This window comes from Ceratotherium simum, chromosome 7 (assembly GCF_057802395.1).
Source record: "Ceratotherium simum simum isolate JZ-2026a chromosome 7, ASM5780239v1, whole genome shotgun sequence".
NCBI classification, from domain to species: domain Eukaryota; kingdom Metazoa; phylum Chordata; class Mammalia; order Perissodactyla; family Rhinocerotidae; genus Ceratotherium; species Ceratotherium simum.
This window is the reverse complement of record NC_141906.1, coordinates 32,964,083-32,985,408: the sequence shown is the minus strand read 5'-3', so window position 1 is coordinate 32,985,408 and position 21,326 is coordinate 32,964,083. Positions and strand designations below refer to the sequence as shown.

The 21,326-nt window shown below is 51.9% G+C and overlaps 1 protein-coding gene across 1 annotated transcript in view; it reads left to right on the top strand.

Annotated features, from left to right (window-relative positions):
- The window catches only part of LOC101405177 (guanylate cyclase D-like), a 73,381-nt gene that overhangs the window by 25,180 nt on the left and 26,875 nt on the right, over positions 1-21,326 (top strand). The window contains 4 exon segments of the mRNA XM_087434075.1: positions 14,101-14,315; positions 14,318-14,386; positions 16,183-16,537; positions 21,018-21,102. Of these exon segments, the coding sequence (XP_087290201.1) occupies positions 14,101-14,315; positions 14,318-14,386; positions 16,183-16,537; positions 21,018-21,102 (724 nt within the window).

The window sequence follows — 21,326 nt, the reverse complement described above, 5'->3', positions numbered from 1 at the left end:
TCTGTGGACCTCAGCCCCTCATCTGTAACGTTACCTCACTCAACTTATATTTAGCATGCATGTACCATGTGCCAGGCTTGGCTTGGGGTACAGCAAGGACCAGGATCGGGAAGGCCCCTGCTCCTCCGAATCTTACACTGTGGAGGTTACAGCGAGGCTTAAAGGAGACAAGAGTATATCACAGTGCCGTGTAAGTGCCATTTATGTCATGTCATTGTCATTGTCGTGTCATTACCTCTATGAGGAACATGAAAGGATTTAGAGTGCTTTCCTGGAAAAAGAAAAAATGAAGGAATGGTTGAAATTATGTTAAAAAAAAAAAGCAGCCCATGTTGGGGCTGAGGGCGTGGACTCTGGAGCGGGACTGCCTGGTTCAAGTCCTGGCTCTGTCCCTAAAGAGCTTTGTGATCCGCAGCAAGTAATGACCTCTCTGTGCTCAGTTTTCTCATGAGCAGTGTGAAGATAGTAAATCAATATGTACTTATTGCATATCTCATAGGTGCGGGGCAGGGTCTTGGGGTCCCAGAAATGAACAAGACAGGGAAGGCCTGTCCTATCTCATAGGAGGGTGACGTGCAAATGGATCATTACATGCCAAGCACCTAAAACAGTCCTAAACTTAACGTGCACTGCTTGCTGTTGTGATTCTCCTGACTGTTGTGAAGGCACTATGGATGTCATTTATTGGTACTTTATGTTTGATGACACTTCTGGGGCTGATGAGGCCGGAGCGGGCAGGCTTGCTCTGTGGCAGAGAGTGTAGAACAGGGACCAGGGTGGGGAGGTCAGAGTGAGGTAGGTTTCTCAGCTCAATAGGACGGGAGCATTAGCAGCTGAGCGGCTCACAGCAGGGCAGCTGGCCCAGAGGTAGTGAGTGGCTCATCAGGGGAGGCATGCAAGCATGGGCGGGCATACCACACAGAGTTCCTGATCTGTCTGAGAGGTGGCACAGATGCCACTGAAAGCTCCTGTCTCAGCTAAGGGCTTCCATGTTTCTGGGAAACAGACGGAGTGGACTAACTCCCCTGAGAGAGTCCCAAGATGGAGAGGGACCAGCCAGGGCAGTATTGCTCCTGGTGATGCTTGCCAGAGCATCTAACTGCTGCCTCCTGGTCTCCACCCTGATGCCAGGCAGCTGCCCTCTGCTCGTGACTCAGTCTCCACCAGGACCTGGGAGACCAGTGGAGGCCTGACCACCCTTCCCAGGAACTGCCTCCTGGTCCTAGACATGCCTCCCCCTCAACCCAAGGTGCCTCAGGCAAGCTGCACCAGCTGATGCTGTGTGGCATAGAGACAGACCTTCCCTGCTGAGCCCTGCCCAAATGGCAGAGTCATGGACAAAATTAATGGCTGCTGTTGTGGTAAGCCTTTAATTTTGAGGTGGTTCCCTAGCATTCGATAACTAGAGTGTAACACCGTGCTCTGCTTGTCTCCCCAAGAATTCGAAGAGATAATATGCTTACAGAGTGTGTGGCATGTGTTTCGCACAAGCTGTGCCACTTTGTGCAAGTTACATACCTTCCCCGAGTCTCGATTTCCTCATCTGTAAAATGGGGACAACAATGGTAACACCTTGAAAATGCACTCTACGTGAACCCCCCTGATAGTGGCGCCTTGTCTTTAGGGTAAAATCTCAACTCCCGAGCCTGGTATTTGAGGCCCTTTTTCATTTGGTCTCTGCAAACCCCCCAGCCTCATCCCCTGCCCTGTCCCTGGCCACAGGGAGCCTGGCGTTCCCTCTTCCTGGCGCTCCAGACACTTACTTACGCTGGCCCACTGCCTCCTATGCCTTCCTCTCCTACCCACCTGGTGAACAGCTATGAACACTTGAGACATAGTCAGGTGACACCTCCTCCTTGAAGCATTCCTTGCCTCTGCCCAGGCAGCTTGTCCCCTCTTCTGGCTCCGTGCACACCTTGTACTTTCTTCTCTCACAGTTGTTATTGCCACAGGACTCTCTTGATGAGGCAGACACCAGACTGTGGCCCCTTCAGGTGTGGAAACCATGTTTGACTGCAGGGCTGGACACCAGGACGAATTTGTTAAAGGCTAAGTTTGGTCTATGAGCCCTGGTGAGAGCAGGGCTGGAAAGGCCGTGGATACTGGGTGGGCGGCAGGGCAGAAGGTGCGGGACCCTAGCCGGGGGTATCAGCCCCGGGTGGACCACTGTAAGCAGAGTCTCCTGAGGTCTCTGTGTGCCCAATGCAGCAGGTGCGAAGCCAGGAGGATGGACAGACTCCAGAAATAGGGTGTCTTCCGGATGAATGGAAATTTGGGCCCAGGCCTGCCTGTCAGCTATGCGTGTTGACCACCTTCCTTCCAGGCGCACAGCCAACCTCTGGATGCACCTGGCGCTAACTCCCTGTCTCTGCACATTTGCCTGTATCTTCCATAAAGAATATTGAACCCTTACCCCCCTTTTATAAACAGGCCCTCCTAGGATTATTCTAATTTGAGTGTGCCCTTAGTTTCCTGCTGGGACCCCAGCTAGGACCAGCAGTGGCCTTAGGAAATACATCCTGGAATTCTGGAATTGAGTTGGTCCTGTATTTGAGCGATGGGGGGATAATCTCCTTGCTGGGGGAAATAGGATACAAGTAACTCATGGCATCTGGTGGTATCACAATTGCTCCCATGATCGTGGGTAGCAGCAGGGATGCAGTGCAGGTTGGAAGGCCAGACTTTGGTGGAATATCAAGTGGCTGCGGCACTTAGCCCTGTGGCAACAATACTGATTACAAAGAGAGTGGAGGCCCCTGGCTTCTTCCTAGACCCCAAGAGAGTGTCTATAAAGGAAATAAATGAAAAATTATGATCACGTAATTGAGAACATGTGTGAGCAACAGAAGGCTTCCACAATAGGGTTGAAGGAGTCGCTCACATCCTGTGGGAGCCGGGGAGGTGTAACCGAGGACCAAACCCCGGCTCTGATGGCAAGGGCTGCGGAGTTGCAGCACCCCCGCCCCAGGTCTCTTACGTCGAAGGAGGAACATGAATAGGGAAGGACTGGGACCCCTAGACTTGGAGTGGAGCCATTTGGGGCCACATGATGGGCTGAGAATTGTGATCTGCAAGTCCCCCTGAACCTCCTTTGCCAGCAGAGGCCGCCCCTCCCACCTGAGTGCACTCCATCCTCTGTGTAAAAGCCTTTCAGTGGTCCCACCGGGAGCAGTCATTCTAGAAGCTGATACCCATGCTCCTCAGAACATGCTCTCATTGTTCCTCATTGTCTCCAAACCCATAACCAGGGTTCAATCCCAGCATAGCCTGGAGGAGAAGCACGAAGTCTACATCACGAGAAGATAGTCTGTACAGTGAAATACTTACAAGATCTTGTAAATCTATATCAGTAGGAGCCTGTGGGAGTGGATTCCAAGGGTGTTAGACCAAGGGGAAGAATTATAAAACTTGACCGGGCCAAATTCACTGACATGGGTGCCCTAGCCTAGGATTTGGGATTTAATAGTTTGACTTGATCACCCAGGAGTGGTTTTAATTGTCTACTAGGTTGACTAATTGAAGCTTGGAGACAATGATGGTCTCATTGAGTGAGGTCATAATGCCAGAACTTCCTTGGAATACTGTGTAGGAAAGTCTGAAGACACAGGAAAGTGGACATGTTGGAGCAGATCTGTTACATGCAACCTGTTCGCACCTCTAGGAGAGGCTGGAGGCCACTCCCTTCACCAAAGCATTAGGGAATGCATTCATGGGGTTGGGGGACCTCACCATTCTTGAAGAGCTCTCTGGCAGCTGTCCTCTGTAGGCCAGAGGCCGCCATGGCGGGTGTTGTAATGGAAGCTCCCTGATCTCTGTGCAGTTAACGGGAGCCCAGACAGATGGCAGCACTTAACCATCAGAAGCAAGATGCACACAATTTCCATAATAAGCCGTAGGTATGGAGTGGTTATTGGTTATTGGAGTGTTTCAGGAATCCGTGGGGATGGGTAATTAATCACAGGGTCCCTAGGGGAAAAAAATACATGGAAGCCTTTCAAGATGCTGATTGACACATATCGAAAGGAAAATTTTAGATCTGCTGGGTAGAAACTTACCTTGAATCATCATCATGTGGATGCGTTGCCTCTTACCCAGGTCCCAGACTGGGCAGTTCCCGGGCTCAGAGCCCTTGACTGAGCGGGATTCTGGGTCCCTTTGAGGAAAGTGTACGTCATGAATTTTCCTCCAAGGGGTCCTGTGGTCATTTACCAGAGTGATTGTTCTCTGGGGAAAAGAAAATATCTTTCTATAAGAAAGACTATTGAGAAGGTTCCTAGACACTGGCTCTGACTGTCACTGACGTCTGAAGAACCCAAGTGTCCTGAGGGCCACTGGTAAAGAGGAGGATGGTCAGGTAATATGTACAGTCCTCGCCTGAGACCTTCTAACGGAAGGTCAGTGGGATCATGACCCATCCTGTGGCTATTTCCCCAGTCCAAGAATGAATGATGGAGTAGACTTCCTTAGCAACTAGCCAAATCCCCACATTGGTTCCCTGGCCTGTTGATTGAGGGTTGTATGGGAGGAAGTGACAGGTAGAAGCCCTGAAACTGCTCCCCACCTGGCGTTCCCCTGCGCAGACAGTACACCAAAAGTAATACTGTATCACTCAGCGAATTGCAGAAATTAGTGCCTGCATCAAAGAATTGAGAGATGCAGGGACAGTAATTCCTATCATGTCCCTATTTAACTTGCGTTTTGACTAGTACAAAAGCCATTTGGGTCCTGGAGAATAATAGTAGATTATCACAAACTTAATCACAGGGTGATGCCAAGTGAAGCTGTCATTCCAGACATCTTTACTGGAGCAAATCAACACAGCCCTTGACACCTGGTAGGCAGCCATTGGCCTGGCCAAGTTTTCTTTTCCATTCTGATCAGTGAGGAAAATCAAAAGTGGTTTGCAGGACAAAAGTATGCCTTTACTGTTTTGTCCCCAAAGCTATGTCACCTGTCCAGTTCTCTGTCACAATAGAGCTCAAAGGGACCTTGAATCTGCTTGATATCCTATAGAACACCATACTGGTCCATCACATTGATGTCATTTTGCTAAGTGGACCTGGTAAGGAGGAAGTAGCCAGCATCCTAGCTGTCTTGGTGATACATGCCAGAGAGTGGGAGACATACCCTGCAAACATTCAGGGGCCTGTCACATTGTGAAGTTCCTGTTGGCCTCAAGCCATGTTGGGTTATCCTTTCTAAAGCAAGAGCCAAGTCATGAAACCTGGTACCACACGTCACATAGAAAGGGACACTAGTACTTGGTGAGCCTGTGTGGATGTTGATGGCAACGTGTATACCACATTTGGGTGTGTTGCCCTGACCCGTTTGTCAGGTATAGCCCATAAAGCTGCCAGTTTTGAGTAAAGCCTAGAGTGAGAAAGGGCTCTGCAGAGGATTCGCCACGTTTCCCTGCCACTGAGACTTGTGACCCAAGAGACCCAGTGGTGTCTGTGTAGGCAGAGATGTTACAGGGAGCCTTTTACAAGTTCCAACAGGAGAATCACCACACAAACCCCAAGGGTTTTGGAGTAAAGCCATATTCTTTTCTGTGGACAACTTTTATCCATTTGAAAAGCAGCTTCTGACTTGCTCCTGGTCCTGGTAGAGACTGACCATTTGACTATAAGCACCGAGTGACTGTGCTACCAGAACTGACGGCTGAACTGGGTGTTATCTGATGCACTGAACAAAAAGATGGACATGCATGGAAGCATTCCTGTGAAATGGAAGCAACACATATGAGACCAAGCAGATGGCTCAGACTCCGTGGTCCCTACGCCTATTTTTGCCACTTCTTCCTCAAGCCACACCTGTGACCTTATTGGGAATTCCTTATCCCCAGTTAGTGGAGGAGGAAAAAGTAGGCCTGGCTCGTGGGTGGATGTCATGGTGTGCTGGCACCAGCCAGAAGTAGATGGCAGCTGCATTACAACCCCAGTCTGAACACACAAGTGGTGAAGGGAAATCTTCCCAGCAGGCAGACCTTCAGGGAGTACATCTCGTTGTCCATTTTGTGTGGAAGGAGAGATGACCCGAGGTACTGATTCACTTTAACTCCTGGGTAGTTGATAACGGCCGTCTGGATGGCCAAGGTCTTGGTATAGACAAAATAGGAAAGTTGGTATCAATGAGGTGTGTGGACGGACCTCTCAGAATAGTCACAGGGTGTGAAGATATGCGTGTCCCACGTGAATGCCGCACCAGAGGGTACCTATGACAGAGGAAGCCCTCCACACTTAGGTGGACAACACGACTTGTGCCTATCAGTCAGCTTCTTCCCAGCGCCCCAGTGCTTGTTCAGTGGGCCTATGTACAAGGTGACCACAGCAGCCAGAGAGGAGGCTGTGCGTGGGTTCCATACCACGGACTTACCACGGCTCCTCTGACTACAGCCTCAGCTCAGTGCCCAACCTGTCAACAGCAGAGGCCACTGCCAAACCCGCAAACTGGCACCACTTCTCTGAGGCATCAGCCAGCTACCTGTTGGTTACATCGGATCTCTCCCCTCATAGAGGAGGCAACACTTTTTTCTACTCCTAGAGATGGGAATATAACTGTGTATAGATTCGCCTTCCTCGTCCACAGTGCTTTTGCTGGAACCACTGTTCACAGTCTTACAGGAGAGCCCTATCTATTACTATGGCATCCTCTACATCAGGGCCTCTGATGAGGGGAGCATCTTACTGCAAAGGAACTGAAGTACTGGGTTCACAGGTTTAGCTTCATCTCCTATCACCCAGAAGCATCTGGCTTGATGGAACTGTGGAATGGTCTGCAGAAGGCATAGTTACAGAACAATCTGGGGGACACTACCCTGTATGTACAGGATGCAATATATACTTTATACCAGTGGCCAGGTATGCCATCTTCCTATAGTCAGAATGCATAGATCGGGAACCAAAGAATATAGAGGAGTGGCCTCTCTCACTACTACCTCATAAACTCACTGGAAGAATGTTTGCTGCCTGTGCCTGTGACCTTGGACTTGGTGGTTTGGAGCACCAAGCACTAGTTCCCAGGGGAGGAACAGTTCCACCAGAGAACACAGTAATTCATCTGATGAATTGGAAGCTGAAACTGCCCTTTGACCATTTTAGGCTCTTCATGACCGGGAGTCAACAGGCAAAGAAGGGAATCACTACTATATAAACCAAAGTGATGGATCCCAATTACTAAGAGGAAATTTCATTGTTACCTCAAAACAGGGGCAGGCAGGACTACGACTGGCACCCAGGATATTAACTGGGGAACTCCTTAGTACTCCCTTGCCCAATGGTCCTGGTCGATAGTAAATGGGGCAAGCCAATAAAGACTGGAGCACTGAAGACTCCAGTCCTTCAGGAATAAAGGTTTGGATCACCCCACCAGGTAGAGAAGTCTACCCACCTGAGGTGTTGTGAGAGGGTAAGGGGGACATAGAATGATGGTGGGCAATGGCAGCTCTGATTACCAATTTGATCACCAATCAGCTATGGAGGTGGTGACTGTAGCAGTCACGTGTTTTGTTAATTGTTTCTTTTGTACCCACTCTCTTACGTAAAGAACACCAGCAGTGACAGATGTTTTAGTTTTAAGTGGTTGTATGGTGCATTGACAGCACCTTGCTAATACAGTAGCTGATGGGACTTCGTATGTCCTGTATCTTAGGGATAACACTTTTCACTGGCTGAAGGACAAGAATGAATGCTGAGAGGCAAAGAGGTAGACTGTGCCAGATATCTTCCCTCTGCCTCTCAAATGATCTCTCCACCCTTCCTCACTGAGCTCTCTGACCTGGGAGGTTGGCTTGTATGGGAAACATCATCAGACCACCATGCCTGCTGGCTTCTGGTTGGTTTTGGCCAAGGAGAGCCCTGGCAGATCAAAGGGAGTGAGCAATGAGGTCAAGATACTTATTTCCATTGCTGCCTCCATGCAGGGCTGTCTTGGGCTGGCTGTGTCCCTCAACCAAAGGTCATTGCCCCTATCAAGGCATGGATAGGGCATGGAGGGAAGGAAAGAAGGTGGCTCTGGCTCTCCCCTTGGAAGAATCATGAAGTGGGTGGTGGTGACGTACATAGGGAGGCCTGGGTTCTGGTTCTAGCCCTGACCCAGTTCCCTGTGTAGTGTTACCCAAATCTTTGAACTTATCCGGGCTGTCAATTTCTTCTACTATTATATGCACGTGGTAGATAGACTCTAAGACAGACCACATGACTCCTACCTCCTGGTATTCACAGCCCTGTGTATTCCCCTCCCTTTGAGTATGGTTGGAACCTGTGACTTGCTTTTAACCTACAGAATAAAGCAAAGGTGTTGGGCTGTCACTCCCATGATTACATTACTTTAGATTACGTTACCTTATACAAGACTCTGTCTTGCTAGCGGACTCGCTCTGTTGTTGGCTTTGAAGAAGCAAGGTGCCATGAATCCTGCAGCCAACCACCTGAGGGAGTTTGGAAGCAGATCCTTCCCTAGTTGAGCCTCCAGAAGAGAACTCAGCTCTGACTGAAGCCTTGATTGCAGCTTGTGAGACCCTCAGCAGAGGTCCCAGCTAAGCCGGGCCCAGACTGCCAACCTACAGAAACTATGATATGTGTGTGTTGTTTTAAGTCACTAAGTTTCTGATAATTGTTATGCAACATAGAAAACTAATACAATGCATGGTTTATTAAAATGCTGGTTAAATTAGAAAAAAATCAGAATACTGAATGCTGAGGAAGAGATGGTGAAACCTGGAAACCTACATTGTTAACTGATATTAACACTACTTTCTTTTATTATGAAAGTTTTCAAACATACACAAAAGTAGGAAGAACAGTATGAACCCAAGCACAACCACGGCCTAGATTCAAAAATTAAGATTTTTCCATCCTTCATTTATCCCTCTCTTTTTGCATAATAATTTCCAAACGAATCCCAGAGATTGTGTCATGTCCTCTATACTCATTCATGTATGTGTATTTGAAAAAAAATGGCTAACTTCTTACATAACCACCTCGCCATTTTGACATCTAAAAAACTTAGGAATAACCTTGTATCAGCTAATGCTCAGTCCATATTCAAATGTTTCCAACTATCTAAGAATATCTTGACATTAATACACCTTTTGTAACTTGTAATACGAAACAATATGTAACTAGAGCCTTAATAAAGTTCATATTCTTTGATCCAGTATGGCTAATCCTGGGGGTTTATCACAAGGAAAAAATTCAAATGATGGCAAAAGCATGATATCTATTAAAGACTTATTCATAATTGTGAGAAATTGCAAACAACTCAGATATGTCGTCTATCAGTCAGGGTACACTCTGGAAAACAGAGTCCTCATCAGTGGTTCAATGGTGGGAAATTAGAATGAGGGAGTGATTACAAAGGTGTTGGGATATGAAGCAGGTCAGAAATTGGCAACAGCAGGAAGCTTCTCCCACCCCTGGGGAGGGGGAGGGACAAAGGGAGGAAGGAGGCGGTGGTACCTGAACCCAGAAATTGGGGCCACATAGAGAGGGTGTCTGAAGAGGCCAGAACCAGAGAGGAGACACAGCCATTACTGGGACAGTGTCTAAAACAGAGAGAAAGGGGGAGAAATCTCCTGGCTTCTGCCTTTCTCCTGTCCTCCAATCTCCTGCAAGTGTCTCCTATTGACTGAATCCAGCCAGAAGCCAGTGGCAAGGAATGCTGGAAAGTGAAGTTTTCAGGGTCAGTCCCTTGCGGGGCAGAGGTCATTCCCTAACCTCCCTCTTGGGAGCCCTGTCAGGTTTGGGAAGGTCAGGGAATGGATCTGAGAGCAAACAGGCATATGTCTGGCACATCAACAGGGGCCCTAAAATCCTTCCAGAACAAGATTAGTGCTAAATAAAAATATCCAACAAAAGATAATTACTAACTTAGGACACATCCACTCAACGTTTTCCTTGACCATTGAAATTATAATTATAAAGATTATGTAGCAATATGGAAAACATTTACACTGAATTATAATACTACATCATTTCTCTTCTGTACTTTTTCTTTTTTATACCACCTATCTCTTTCTAACATAAAAAGATGAATCTACTTATTTATCATGTTTATTGTTTATCGACTCACACACCATTCCCCACCCCTGCTAGAAAGTTAGCTCTATGACGGGCAAAAATCTTTGCTTTTTGTTTGTTTGTTTGTTGATGTATCTCAAGTGAACTGTGCCCGAAACAGAGTAGGCACTCAGTAAATATTGTTGACTGAATAAAGTGACGTGAAGAAAGCAAAACACAACACACACTTCACAAGGTTGTTGTGAGGGTTAGATGAGATGGCGTGTGTACGACCCCTGGCATAATAGCAGATATTTAGTGTACTTAGTAAAGGTTAATTTCACTGTGGTAGGAGAGAGCTGGTGGAGGAGGAAGGGCTGAAAGTTCACTGGACTGTGGTGTCTATCTCCACATACAGGTCAACATCAAAAGGGAAGATAGAAAAACCTCCATGATAATTTCCAAAGAATCAATGTGGTGTGATGAGCAGAAGCCTGGATCTATAGTCAGCTCTGCCACTCACTAGCTCTGGGCCCTTGGTCAAATTACCTAACCTCTCTGGGCTATACTTTCCTTATCTATAAAATTGGAATAATAATACTTGTCTCAGTGTGTTGTACAAATAGTGCCCAGCACAGGGCTTGGCACCTAGTGGATGCTCAATAATGCTGGTTTCTTTAGTGCTCACCCATCCTTTCTTCCTCCTGGGAGTCCCGGTCAGGTCTGGAGCTGTCCGGAGTGCTGAAGACATCCTTCCCCCTCTCCCTCCCTCCCTCCCTCCCTCACGGCCTCTTTCCTTCACCCCCTCCTTCCTTTCTGTGCTTGGCTCCCCAGAGCCCTAGGGTCTGAACAGATTAAATTTTCCAAGTGGCTTCTTCAGGCCCTGAGGAGGACAGGAAGGAAATGAGCCATATATGAGACACTCCCCACCCAGGAGTCTCGGGAAGCTGACGGGCAGCAGGAGTGGTGACCGTGTACGCTGTGGTGGGATTGGGGGTTCCCCAGGACAGAGCCTGCTTGGAGAGTTTGACATCCAAGGACCCTGGTGCAGGAACCTTAGGATCTGCAAAGAGGCAATGAGTCAGCACAGCATGGCAGGTGGGTCTTTGGGGAGCTTGCCCTGAGGAAGGCAAGAAGGACCAGGTTGGGGGTCAAGAGGGTGACCCTTGGCTACAGGGGCCCTGGCTCTGCAGGAATCCCCCACCCCCCTTCTCTGGGTTCCTATCACTTTCCCTATCTTGGTCATTTGTCTGTTAATGCAGTGAAAGGCATCTTCATCTTTTTGGGTTATGATAGTATGGAGTCGATTATCTCCATGAACTTGGTGCTATGAGCCAAGCAACCTGTGGCTAATCCTTGATGTCCATCTCCTTGAGTCTAAAAATACAAATGGTCTCCCCCTAGGAAGGTGGCACATTAACCCACCCAGAGGTGAGGCCACTGGCATCTCACACGCTCCTCAGGGCAGGGTTGGGAGAGGGGACATGGCCAGCTCCAGAGACAAAAATCTGTTTCCTGATTTGTATTGACAACTAGAACATCAAAGCTGAAGGATCTTTGGAGACCTAAACATCTCAACAGAGCCCTCTCTATACGGAAGGCACAGAAAGAGGTCTGGACTCCACCCCACAGGACTCTTGTCCTGCCCCGAGGCTGGCCCTGCTAAGGGCCTGAGCATTTTATGAGACCCTGCAGGCCATCAGCTGCAGGATGCTGGTGACACTGAGCACGGCCAGCTGGAGCGCAGGGCCAGGGGAGCCTGCTGCTGCTTTGTGGGACCGAGGGAAGTCCACACTCCTTTCTGTACCTCAGTTTCCCCATATGTACACAGAGGAGTTGGTTTATATGCTCAGATCTCCAAGGATCCTTCAGCTCTGATGTTCTAGGTGTTCAAAGAAAAAGGGGTGATTTTTGTCTTTGGCTGGGAAGCCCCGGTCCCAAATCAGCCCTAGCTTTTGGTGAGACCTCAGAGAAGCCGCTGTCCTGCCCAGAGTCAGTTTCCTCCTCTAGAAAAGAGGGTAAACAGTCTCTTCTCGGTGCCTCTGGGAGGACCAGACAAAGCAGGGGATCACCGGTGCTTTGCAAAGTACAGGTTGAGACGAGAGGCGGAATCACTGGTATCAGCTGCATATGCCTACGTTTCCGACTGGAGATGATGAGCTCTCCATGAGCCCAGAACAACCCCGCTGCTTCGAGGGGTTCATCCTGAGGGGCGGGGCTGCTAGGAGCCCATTGGAGCGTCACAGCGGAAGAGGAGGGAGGGTACAGAGGGCCTCCAGCGGCTGGCGGAAGAGCAGCTCTCCCTGGGTCACTGAGCCCTGAGCTGGGAGAACCGGAGCATCACAGGCCCAAGGGGCCCAGGGTTGGCCAACCGTACGGAGGGGCTTCTTCTACGGATGCAGAGGCTGAGGCCTCAAGGGGGACAGGGGCAGGACTGGGGCTGAACTCAGGCCCCACCTCCCCGTTCAGATCTTTACACCACAGTACACCTCCCTCCCCTCAAAGATCCAAAGATGGTGATAACTATTCCATTTAGTTAGTTAGTACCACTCACCTACCTGCTGACCACAGTGAGCATTCCCACTGTAGATACTCTACACAGTTGGTCTTCGCCACAGCTCTACCAGGTAGCTATTCTCATCCCCATTTTACAGAAGAGGAAACTGAGGCTCAGAAAAGTTAAGCTTCTTGTCCAGAGTTAGGGCTAGTGAGTGATAGTCAGGGTTTATCCCTCTGTGTGACTCCAAGGCCCTTCTTATTCCTCTGCACTGAACATAATTCCTAAGGAGCTACTCTGCACAGACCATCGCTCTTGACATTGGGAGAGCATCCTCTTGCTCTCCCAAGTGTGGGCTCATTCCAGCCCTGCCTCGTCTGGGAAGCCCCCTATGAGCCCTCCTCATGAGGCACTCAGAACCTCCCCACTGGTCCTGCCTACTGCCCGCACTTGTGGTCAGCTCTCCTCTTGGCTGGGACCTGCCTCCCTTCCAGCCTGGCAGTTTCTGAAGGGTGATATGGGATCGTATGTCTTCCTGGGGCACCCATGGTAGAAGGCTGCTGGCTACACAGAGGGTGTGGGAGGACTCGGCTGGATCCTGTGGGTGGGAATGGGCAATGGCAGAAATGCAGGCAGAGGCCAGGTGGGAGTTGCAGGTCTGCAGGATGGCCATCAAAGTCCTGGGACAGTAGGATGGAGTGGGGACTGACCCAGGCCAAATGTCCTGGTTGAGGAGGCCCTGTGTGGGGTGGGGGATGAGCTGAACAGATTTGTCCAAATCCTGTCTCTCTGCCAAGTTCATTCAGTATCCCTTAGTTTCCTCATCTGTAGGATGGGGATAGAAAGAACTTGTCTGAACAGGGCTGTGAGGCGGATCAGAGATGGGACTGTGTACGTGCATTGTAAACCCTCTAGCCACAAACACGCAATGGAAATGCTACCTGCATCCAGGCCCTGCTTATGCTTTGGGGCCCAGGGAGTCCAGCAGAGTCAAGTGCTGGGGAGGGGGCTGGGCTCAAGGGTAAGAGGGGGGATGCTCAAGGGGCACCAGGAGAACTTGGCCCACTTTGGTGGATGAGTAAAGGCAGAAATAATAATCATAGGTCGAAAGAGGGAGGATTGATTGAATACCTACGTACCAGGGACTATGCTAAGTCAAAATAGACATAAATGATAAACATACTTCTTAGTACTGTTGTGATATTGAATGACTAAATGTTTATAAAAGTACTTTAGGACAACACAGAACAAGTTGTCGGTAAATATCAGCAATTGTCAGAGCCAGTGGGGAAGAGGCTGGTGAGATGTTGGTCAGAATTATTGGGTGGGCAGGCTGGAAGGGACATGTTAATACAAATCTATCCACAGTCGAGGGGATGTTTTTTGCACCAGGTCGAACCCACATTTGGTGGCCTTGGCTATTGTTACAGGGGGAGCAGAGAAAGGGGAAATTCCTCCTTTCCCCAGACTGATGGGCAGGCAGGGGTGGGGAGTGACAGCAGAGGAGAGGGGTGGACCTGAGAGTTTGGAGCAGCTCTCCAGGGCCACAGAATCCGGGGCATAAGGGAAGGCCTGCGAAGGTGAGCCTGCCACCTCTGCCCCCAGTCGTGGTGCTCTGCATGCACTCGGCGTTCCTGGGGGGCTCCGAGCAGACCGCCCTGCTGAGCCGAGTGTGGGCCCAGGGCCTGCCAGATGAGAGGCTGGTCTTTGTGCCCTATGACACCAACGGCTCCTACCCGGCCCTCGGCGACTGCGGGCCCCTGCGGGAGGCCTATGACGCACTGCTCATTGTCAGTCTGGAGTCCAGCCCTGCAGACCAGGCCCTGCAGACCAGGCCATCAAAGCTGCCGGGGCCAATGGAGAGAGGGCTGCCCGCCTGGAGCCACAGCAGGTAGGTCGGTGCAGGGCCCGGAGTGTGGGGCCACGGCAGGTGTGCATGCGCTCCTCACCCACTCTAGGCCTTCCTGGCCAACCAGACCCACCTCCACTGTGGGCATGTGACCTGTATGTTACATGGCAAAGTGTCTCTCTGCCTAGTCCCTGGGTGTAGTGTTTCTCTCTCTCTCTCGTAGGGATGTGTGTGTGTATCTCTCTGTCTCTGTGTGCCTCTGTGTGTGTGTATCTCTGTCTCCTCTCTCAGATCATTCACTCTTTGACTTGCTCTGTCGATTCTCCTTCTCTCGTGTCTCTTTTGCTTCTATTTTTCTGTCTCTGACTGAGCTCCTCTATTTCTCATTTCCAGCCCAACTGCTCCTTCTCTTGCAGACATTCTTCCTCCTCTTTCTCTGCATCTCTCTGGCGGATCGTGAAGATAGGAGGAGGGGGTGTTGGGGGTGGGAGAGCGAGAGGTTTCCTGAAGTCACTGCCATGAGCCTGAGGAGCGTTGGTGGGGATGGGCCGTGGCTGGGTTTTGGCTTATGGGACTCAACAGCTTGAGTCTCCCTTGGGATGTCTGCTTCTGGTGATAAGGAGACAGTAGTGGCTGGAGGTGGTGACAGGGATGCGGGTGCTGATGGCAGGTCATTCGACCAGTCATTCACCTGACGAGTGTGAACTGAGGCCCTCTCATGTGCCACTGTGCCGGGTGTCAGGGCCACGGTGATGGACAAGACACACCTGGCCTTCAAAGAGCTTCCATTCGGTTAGGGCAAGACAGACAATAACCAAGCAACCCAATACCCAAATTCAAATAGTGATCACGTCAAAAGGAAATAAAACAGGATAAAGTGACAGAGAGTGGCCGGGATGGAATAGTGGGCAACAAGAGGTAGGACGTGCAGGGAAGCCCACCCTAAAGAGGTGACACGTGAGCTGAGCTCTGAATGATGAGGAGGCAGCTGAGTGAAGATCTGGATGAAGAGCAACCAGGCAGGGGGAACAGCCAGTGCAAAGGCCCTGAGGCAGCATGAGCTTCGATGGCAGAGGACCAGGCAGTGAGAGTGTGGAGTCGTGAGTGACAGGGAGCAGGATCGAGGTGAGCTTGAGGCCTGACCATGTGAGGCATCATAAGCCAGGACAAGGAGTCTGAACTTTTAATGAAATGAAATGGGAAATCATCACTGGCTTTTAAGTAAGAGATGGTTTGATTTATGTTTTTTAAAAAAATCACTTTGGTTGCTTTACGGGGAATGGCCTGAAGAGGGCCACATGAAGCAAGGAGACCCTCAGCCCCAGGTGGTCCAGGTGAGCAGTGAGGGGGTTGGACCAGGGGGCAGGAGGAGGGGTGGTGATAGGTCAGTTTGGTTGGGAATAAATTCTGAAATAAAGCCAAACAGATTTGACGATGAACTGGAAGAGAGAACGAGGCGTCAGGAATCAAGCCTAGGCTTGAGAAACTGGGCAGGCTGAGTTCCATTTTCTAAAATGCAGGAGGAGTGGGGTTTGGTGTGGTAGAACCAGGCGGGACCTTGTAGAACCAGGAGTTGTTTTGGACATATTAGGTAGGTTTGAGATGCCTGTGAAACCTCAGAGGTGGTGGTGGTGGTGGTGGTGGTGGTGGCCGTGGAGACTGTGAGGCTGCTGAGTGAGGCCTGAGGTAATGATGGGACCAAAGAGAGGACCGTGTTGAGAGTGGAGGTAGGGGAGGGATAATTCAGACAACTGCTGCTGGCAGGAGGACCAGGACCCAGAGGTGTCTGGGAGCCTGTGCCATGGGGTTATGCGGTCGAGGGACCTTCTCTTCCACAGGTGTCCCCGCTCTTTGGAACCATCTATGAAGTTATTGTCCTGCTGGCCCATGCCTTGAACCACTCTGAGAGCCACAGAGCAGGGCTCTCAGGGGTGCAGTTAGGGGACCACACAGGGGCTGTGAATGTGGCTGGCTTTAGCCAGAGGATTCGGATGGATGAGAAGGGCAGAAGGCTGGCTCAGTATATCATTTTGGACAGAGATGGTAGGGGGAGCCAGCTGGTCCCCACCCACATACTGGACACCGGCACATGGCAAGTGCAGCTGCTGGGCAGGGCCATACACTTTCCAGGAGGGAGCCCTCTGGCACGCAACTCCAGCTGCTGGTTTCACCCCAATACACTATGCATGAGAGGTAATTTATCATCCATCCATGAATCCACTCATTCATCCACCCATCCATCAGTCCATCTGTCCCATCCATCCATTCATCCATCCATCCATCCATCCATCCATCCATCCATCTATCCATCTATCCATCCATCCGTTCATCCATCCATCCATCCGTTCAACCATCCATCCAGCCGTTCAACCATCCATCCAGCCGTTCATCCATCCATCCATCCACCCATCAGTTCATCCATCCATCCATCCATCCATCCATCCATCCATCCATCCATCCATCCACCCACCCATCCATTCATCTATCCATCCATCCATCCATCCATCCATCCATCCATCCATCCATCCATCCACCCACCCACCCATCCATCCGTCACCCATTCATTAAAGCTCTCCATGTGGACAGTCACGTGAGGAGCAGGAGCAGGTGCAAAGGAGAGACTTGACACTCTGTTGAGAAGACTGAACCAGCAGTTGTGAAGCACCAGGGAAGATTAGCAAGGCCTCCGTCTGCTGAGCAGGGCTAAAACATTTACAGACCACGTTCCCGTCTCTCAGCTCTCCTAAACGGCACCACAGCCTCGTGACGAGTCCATTACCCTCCATGGGCCCCAGTGGAGAACTGAAGGTCAGAAAGGCTTAGTGACTTGCCCAAGGTCACACAGAGTGGTGGCTGAGTTCATGCCGAGCCCAAGTCCACTGACCCCAAGCGTAGGATTCCTTCCACCTCCTGACACCGGGGAGTGTGAGACACGAGGCACACACTGTTCTGATTCCTAATGTTCATCCATCCCAGACCTTCATCCCTGATGGAATTGTACCAACACGCAAGTGCACAGGCATATGGAGATGAGCACGCATATATTCGTGTAAGCAAGTGCCCCCACATTCCCTAATGCACACCTAGTTACGGTGACCGCCGTTGGTGGGTGGCCCAGGATGGCCAGGCTTGCCAACTCCCTGCCCACCCTAACCCTTCAGCGGCCCCACCCCACTCGTGACCCGGGCTCTGCCCGCTCTTCCAGCCCCAGCTCCGACATCACACCTCTGCGCATTTCCCCAGACACGCGCCGCCCTCTCAGGCCTCCCTGGGCACGTGCATTTCCTCTTCTTGGGGTTCTCCTGCCTTGCCTGGCTAAACCCTACCTGTCCTTCCAGAACAGCTCTGCGGGCAGGGCTGGGGGGCCCCTCCTCTGTGCTCCCCACAGCCCCTGAGTGCGTGGCTTTATAGAGTGTGTGTGCTGGGCTGGGACGACCAGATTTGTGGTTCCCCAGACCAGACGGGAGCTCATAGCCAGAAGCCTTCACCCGATTGTTTCTGTGCCCCTCTTCTTCCACAAATAGGGACTGAGGACCTACTGTGCACCAGGCACTGTGCTTAGCCCAGGGACATAGGAGTGAATGAAACAACGTCCCTGCCCCTAGAGCTGATGTTCTTGAAGACCAGGCCCCGGCCCTGCTCTCCAGGGCCTCTGGCTGGTGGCAGAGACAGGGACAGCCAGAGACCACACCACACAGTGCAGTCAGAGCTGTGCCAGGGGCAGCCAGGGGCTGACAGAGCCCGGAGGAGATCTTTACAAACCCCTCCTCCACCAGCCCTGGCTCAGAGGCTTTGCCCTCTGTCAGGTTTTAATTAATTCATTCAACAAATCGATCAGCAAACACTTATTGAACATCCACTGTGTCCTAAGCTCGGTGCTGAGAACTGAGGATGCCACGGCAGATGAGATTGCGGTCACTGCCAGCCCCTGTGATGGAGCTCACCGGGCCCTGGGGGCCGGGGGGCAAGGGCAGGGCCCTAAGAGGGGACCCCGAGGGGTGCAGGTAGCCTGAGTAGCAGCACGGGCCTCAGGATTTTTCTTCTCACAGCGATCCAAAAATGGCAACTCACACTCTAGCCAGGATTGTTGTGGTTATCACCAATGCAATGATCAGGCTCGTGGACCAGAGACCAGACAGCAGGGGCTGTGGGGCAAACGTACTTAGGGCTGCAGCTCGACACTGCTGCTGACGAGCTGTGTGACCTTGGGCAAAGTCACTTACCTTCTCTGAGTCTCCACTTCTTATCTATGAATAGGACCCAAGACCTAGCACCCTCACCTGCTTGTCCTTGCACGTGGGATGGGGCGGACCCCAGCAGCAGGCCCTGTGCTTCCCAGGGGAGAGGAAGGGGCCACGTGGTCACATCTTCTCAGTGAGAACCACTCCACAGTGGCACCTAGGAACTGGGGACTGGCTGGACTTGTCCCGTCCAAGGCTGGCTTCTCTGCTCCCTGTGCCACGGGCCTTGTTTGCTGTGATTGTTGAACCTTCCAGATTCGTTCATTCACATCTCCTTTCAGCCTTTCCTCATTCCTTGGTGTCCTCTAATAACAAGACTCCTTCCATGCTCACTGGACCGAATGTCACCCTCCCTCTTCTCCGGAATCCCCTCCACTGACTGTTTCCCGACACTCTCTTGACATGAGCAGTCGTATCGAGGCCACCAGTGGCCTCCGTGCGGCTGAGCCCCAGGCCCAGCTGTTAGTCTTCATCTTGCTTGGCCAACGAGCTGACGGCTCCCTCCTCCCAGCTGCACTGTCCCCTCCAGGGATCCCCCTCGCTGGTGCTCCTTCTCAGTCGTCTTTTCTGTTCTCCTGCAGCTCCCACCTGTTAACCTCGGTGCTTTGAGCCCTTCCGTTCTCTCTCTGCACTCACATCCTTGGTGCCTTATCCATTCTCGTGGCCCCCAGACTGACATCTCCAGTCTTGTTATCTCTAAACTCTGTATCTTGGCACGTCTGGTAGGATGCTGCTAGACACTCAGATGTTTAGTTGCATCTCAAACTTGGCATCGTCTGAAGCTGAGCTCCCAATCTGCCCCCACCTGCCTCCCGTTGCCTTCCCCGCTGCAGGTAACGGCAGCCCATCCTCTGCGAGGCTCAGGCCCCTCTGCCCCGCACTCCCACGCCCAGGCTGTCAGCGCGCCTGGGGTCTCCAGCTTTACAAGTTGCCCAGAAGCAGAGCCCTGCTCACCCCTCCGCTGCCTGCACCCTGGTCCTGGCCCCCAGCATCTCTCACTGGGTTACTGCCGCAGCCTCCCTGCTTCTGCTCCTGTCCCCGTCCCTCAACCTGGCAGGTTGCAGGACCCTTTGAAAACAATCAGATCTGGTGCTCCCCTGCTCGGCACCTGCAGAGGCTCCGCCTCACCTGAAGTCAAGCCTGAGTCCTAGCCGCGACTTCACAGCGCACTGTGCCCCTCAGCTCCTGCCCTCCCTCTCCCTCCCACCCTGCTCTGCCCTCCCCGTGAACACACCAGGCGTGCTCCAGCTTCAGAGCCTTTGTGCTTGCTGCTCCCTGGGCCTGGAACGCTTCTCAGCCACGCACGGTATGCTTGTTCCCTCACCTCCTGCAGATCGAGACTCAGAGCTTCCCCTAGGAGCCTGGGAGAGAGGCAGGATGGTGCAGTGTTTAGGGGCCCAGAGGCCAGAGCTAAACTGCCCGGGTTTGAACCCAGGCTCTGCCACTCACAGACAGTTACTTATCTCTCTGTTTTCTCTTCTACAAAATGGTGATCATGACCGCCCTCCTTCCAGAGGTCATTGTGAGGAAAAACTGAATTGAAATACAGAATATCCTTAGAATAGGTGCTTAGTGCAATACAGTGCACAGTAGTATGATAAGGGCTACAAGGTATTTGCTGCCATTATGATGACCTGGACTTAATTCAGATTGGGGGTCTCAGCAGGGGGCAGACAGAACAGGGCTGGTCATCCAACAAAAGGAAGGAAGGGAGGGAGGCAGCAGAGGCCAATGTTCTCTCTCCAGAATGGGGCTGGGCATTTTGCCACTGTGCCAACACAGGCCGATGCCAGGGCTGGTCAAGCAAAGCAGCCTTCTGCACCTTGCCCAGCGGTCCACAGCAGCCTCTTTACACCCCACTCCTGACGTGAGGGCTGGAGATTGGGATTCAGTGTAAGGAGGGGTCTTCTGACAGAGAGGAAGACAATGAAACTGGCGGCCAAGACAGGTAGTGAGTGGCCCGTTGAGGGGGCGTGCAAGAAGAAATAGGATAACACTTGACAGGGATACACAATTTTTATTTATTCAGCCCCTGCCCTGTCCAGGCCCTGTGTTGGGTGCCAGGGGCACCGAGATGAGTCAGACACAGGCCCTGCTGTCCAGCTGCTCTTGGTCTAGTGGGAGGGGCCTGACATATAGCAGACAAAAGGCCATGGTGTGACCAGGCCTGAAATGGGGTGTGAGCAGGGTCTGTGGGGCCCCAGAGGCAGGAGCCTGAGAGCCCGGGCAGCAGTGCTGGGAATCAGCAAGCGCGGGTGACGCCCAGTCCACAGAGAGGACTTGCGCAGTTCGGGCGCCTCCCCCCTGGGGAGGGGGCTGGGCAGGGTTTGTGTCCCCATTTCCCAGAGGAGGACCAAGGAGCAGGTGCCGGAGCTCAGTGGAGGGGGCTGTCCTCTGTGTCAGGACTCGCAGTCGCCCCACTGCCCCCACAGGCGCGCAGCCCCTGAGTGGCCTCCTGGCTCTGGCCCTGGCCTGCGTCCTGGTGCTGGCCTGCGGGACCCTCACTTGCCTCGTCAGGTGGGACTGTCTGCACCCCAGCCTCGTTCTGCCCCTGTGTCCCCTCCCCACAGGGCCTCTCTAGTGTGCGCACAGCCCTGGCAGCTCCAGGGGCTTTCCCATCCTCGTCCCAGGACCTCAGGACCGCCCGGCACTCCCATCCATCCCAGTGCCTCGGTCAGGGCCCTGTCGGGGCCGGGGTGCCTCCTGAGGACGTCCATTTGAGACCTGGGGAAGAAGCTGGG